The sequence below is a fragment of the Pteropus vampyrus genome, unplaced genomic scaffold, assembly GCF_000151845.1.
Source record: "Pteropus vampyrus isolate Shadow unplaced genomic scaffold, Pvam_2.0 Scaffold341, whole genome shotgun sequence".
NCBI classification, from domain to species: domain Eukaryota; kingdom Metazoa; phylum Chordata; class Mammalia; order Chiroptera; family Pteropodidae; genus Pteropus; species Pteropus vampyrus.
The window spans coordinates 246,054-248,187 of record NW_011889122.1 but is presented as its reverse complement, the minus strand read 5'-3'; the positions used below and the strand labels follow the sequence as shown (position 1 = coordinate 248,187).

The 2,134-nt window shown below is 65.4% G+C and overlaps 1 protein-coding gene across 1 annotated transcript in view; it reads left to right on the top strand.

The window, feature by feature from the left end:
* ASPG (asparaginase) overlaps window positions 1-2,134 on the top strand; it is a 28,693-nt gene that overhangs the window by 14,583 nt on the left and 11,976 nt on the right. The window contains exons 5-6 of the mRNA XM_011378504.1: window positions 1,358-1,441; window positions 1,784-1,910. Of these exons, the coding sequence (XP_011376806.1) occupies window positions 1,358-1,441; window positions 1,784-1,910 (211 nt within the window). The remainder of the gene's footprint in view (window positions 1-1,357; window positions 1,442-1,783; window positions 1,911-2,134) is intronic.

Here is a 2,134-nt window from a genome sequence, read left to right as displayed (position 1 = left end):
GGTTCCCACTGACGCCATCCTCGGGGACCTGGGCACTTCCCGCCCCCTCCTCTCGCCCTGACCCAGCACCACTCCAAAGCCAAAGCAGGGGGAATGTTCTAGAAAACCACTGGATTTGTGAAGGGCAGCAGGAGAAGTCTGGACCCCTGTCAGGGCCTGCATCAGAGGCCGACTTGGGGTCCCCATTGCCTATGCTGGCATGGCAAGGGCAGCTGCAGAAGCGTAAACCCCAGTGGCCATTGGGGCCAGCACCCCACATGTCCCTTGGGGTCCTTCCCCGGGGGCTGAGACTTTCTTTCGGAAGCCAGTGCTGTCCCTTTGAGAAGCTCCTGGGGAGTCCTGTTGCCAGGTCTGCAGGATGCTGACCTGTCTGCCTGCCCTGCTCCATCTCCCTGGTCGCTGGTGGGTGTCGCGGTGGGCTGGCCCACATGGGGATGCCCAGAGCCTTACGCACACACCGTGAGCTGCTGAGCACCTCCCCTTCAAGGCTCCTGAGAGAGACGGGGTCCAGGCTCACTCTGGCTCTTCCCAGATCCTCCCGAGACCTGAGACTGCATCCAGGCCTGTCTCAAGGGATGACAGGCGGGTTTATGAACACTGCGGCCTCAGGAAGGGTCACACACATGCTAGCCCTCATGTCAGACTTGAGGACACGTCCTTCTTCCTGTTACACCTGAGGGGAAACTGAGACTTGGAGGCTCAGGGCAGCTCACCCATGGCCACACACCTTAGAAGGAGCAGAGTTAGGGAGGGACCCAGGACTGTGGCCCGTCACTCCCCGCTGACCTCACCCCAGCCAGCCCCTCCTGCTGCCTTGGCCTCAGCACACCCACAGCAGCCCAGCCCACCTCCAGCCTCCTGGGTGGGGGTGGCAGGGGGCCGGCCACTGGTCCGAGTTGCCCTTGGGGCATCGGCCCCCACAGTGGACGCAGGAGTGGGCACGGCGCATGAGGTCTCTTCCACTGCAGCCCATCTTCCTGTTACGCCCCGGCCACCCTCACCTGGCCTATGATTTGACCGGGCCAGTGAGGGAGTGAAGCCGAGGTGCCCTTGGGGCCAGGGAGCTGGGCTGGGCAGCGAGGTGGACCCCGGGTGGGAGGCCCATCGAATGTTCCTTCCAGTGTGGGGACTGGCTGGCCGCTGGCCACCAGCAGCAGGCTCCGGCGCCCGCGGGGGAGCAGAGGGCATCACACACGGGGCAGCTGGTGCTGTCTGCAGGAGCAGTCGTCCGAGTGGCCAGTCCCTATAGACCCCCGCCTCCCACTAGCCTGGGCCCGCCCGGCCCTTCCTTCTCGCAGACCCGATGGAGGCCCCTGGATGGCCCTCAGAGACTCCCCTGACCACCCCCCCCCACCAGGTGCCCATCCATGCCCTCTGGAGTGACGGCCGCGAGAACCTGCTGGGGGCCCTGCTCATGGCCGGCCAGTACGTGATCCCCGAGGTAGCCCTCCTCCCCGTGTGGTGGGCGGGGCCGGTGCCTGGGTCTGGGGTCCAGCGCTGGGTGCCTGCCTGTGTGCTCCCGGGGCCCGTGGGTGTGGCCTCAGGTGGGACACGCAGGTGAGGGGCTGAGTAGGGGTTTAAAAATCCATCCTTCACCTCGCAAGCGAAATTCACAATCATGTAGAAAGTCTCCCCTCCCTTCACGCCCGGAGATGGCACGTCAGTGTGTGGCATGTTTCCTGCCAGGTCGTGTGGGTTTGTGTTGTGCGTGCGTGTGTGAGTTTTCATGAAGCAGATGTGGGGGGCAGGGGTCCCTCGCGCCGACGCCATCCCTGCCCCCCAGGTCTGCCTATTCTTCCAGAACCAGCTGTTCCGGGGCACCCGGGGCACCAAGGTGGACACGCGCAGGTTCGCGGCCTTCCGTTCTCCCAACCTGCCGCCTCTGGCCGTGGTGGGTGCCGACGTGATCAGTAAGCTGCGTGGGCCAGGCCCGCATGGGGGCACCCGCGGGTCTTGCAGGAGTGTGGTGGCCGGGAGGCTGCACAGGGCCGAGGTGTCCCATGTACTGGACAGCATGGCTCTTGGGTCCACCCTGGGCCAGGAGAGGCCAGTGGCTGCTGGAAGGGGGACACCCAGACCACGAGGTAGGAGGCCCCTGCAGGTAACCCCAGCTCGGGGTCAGGGGTCGACCGGA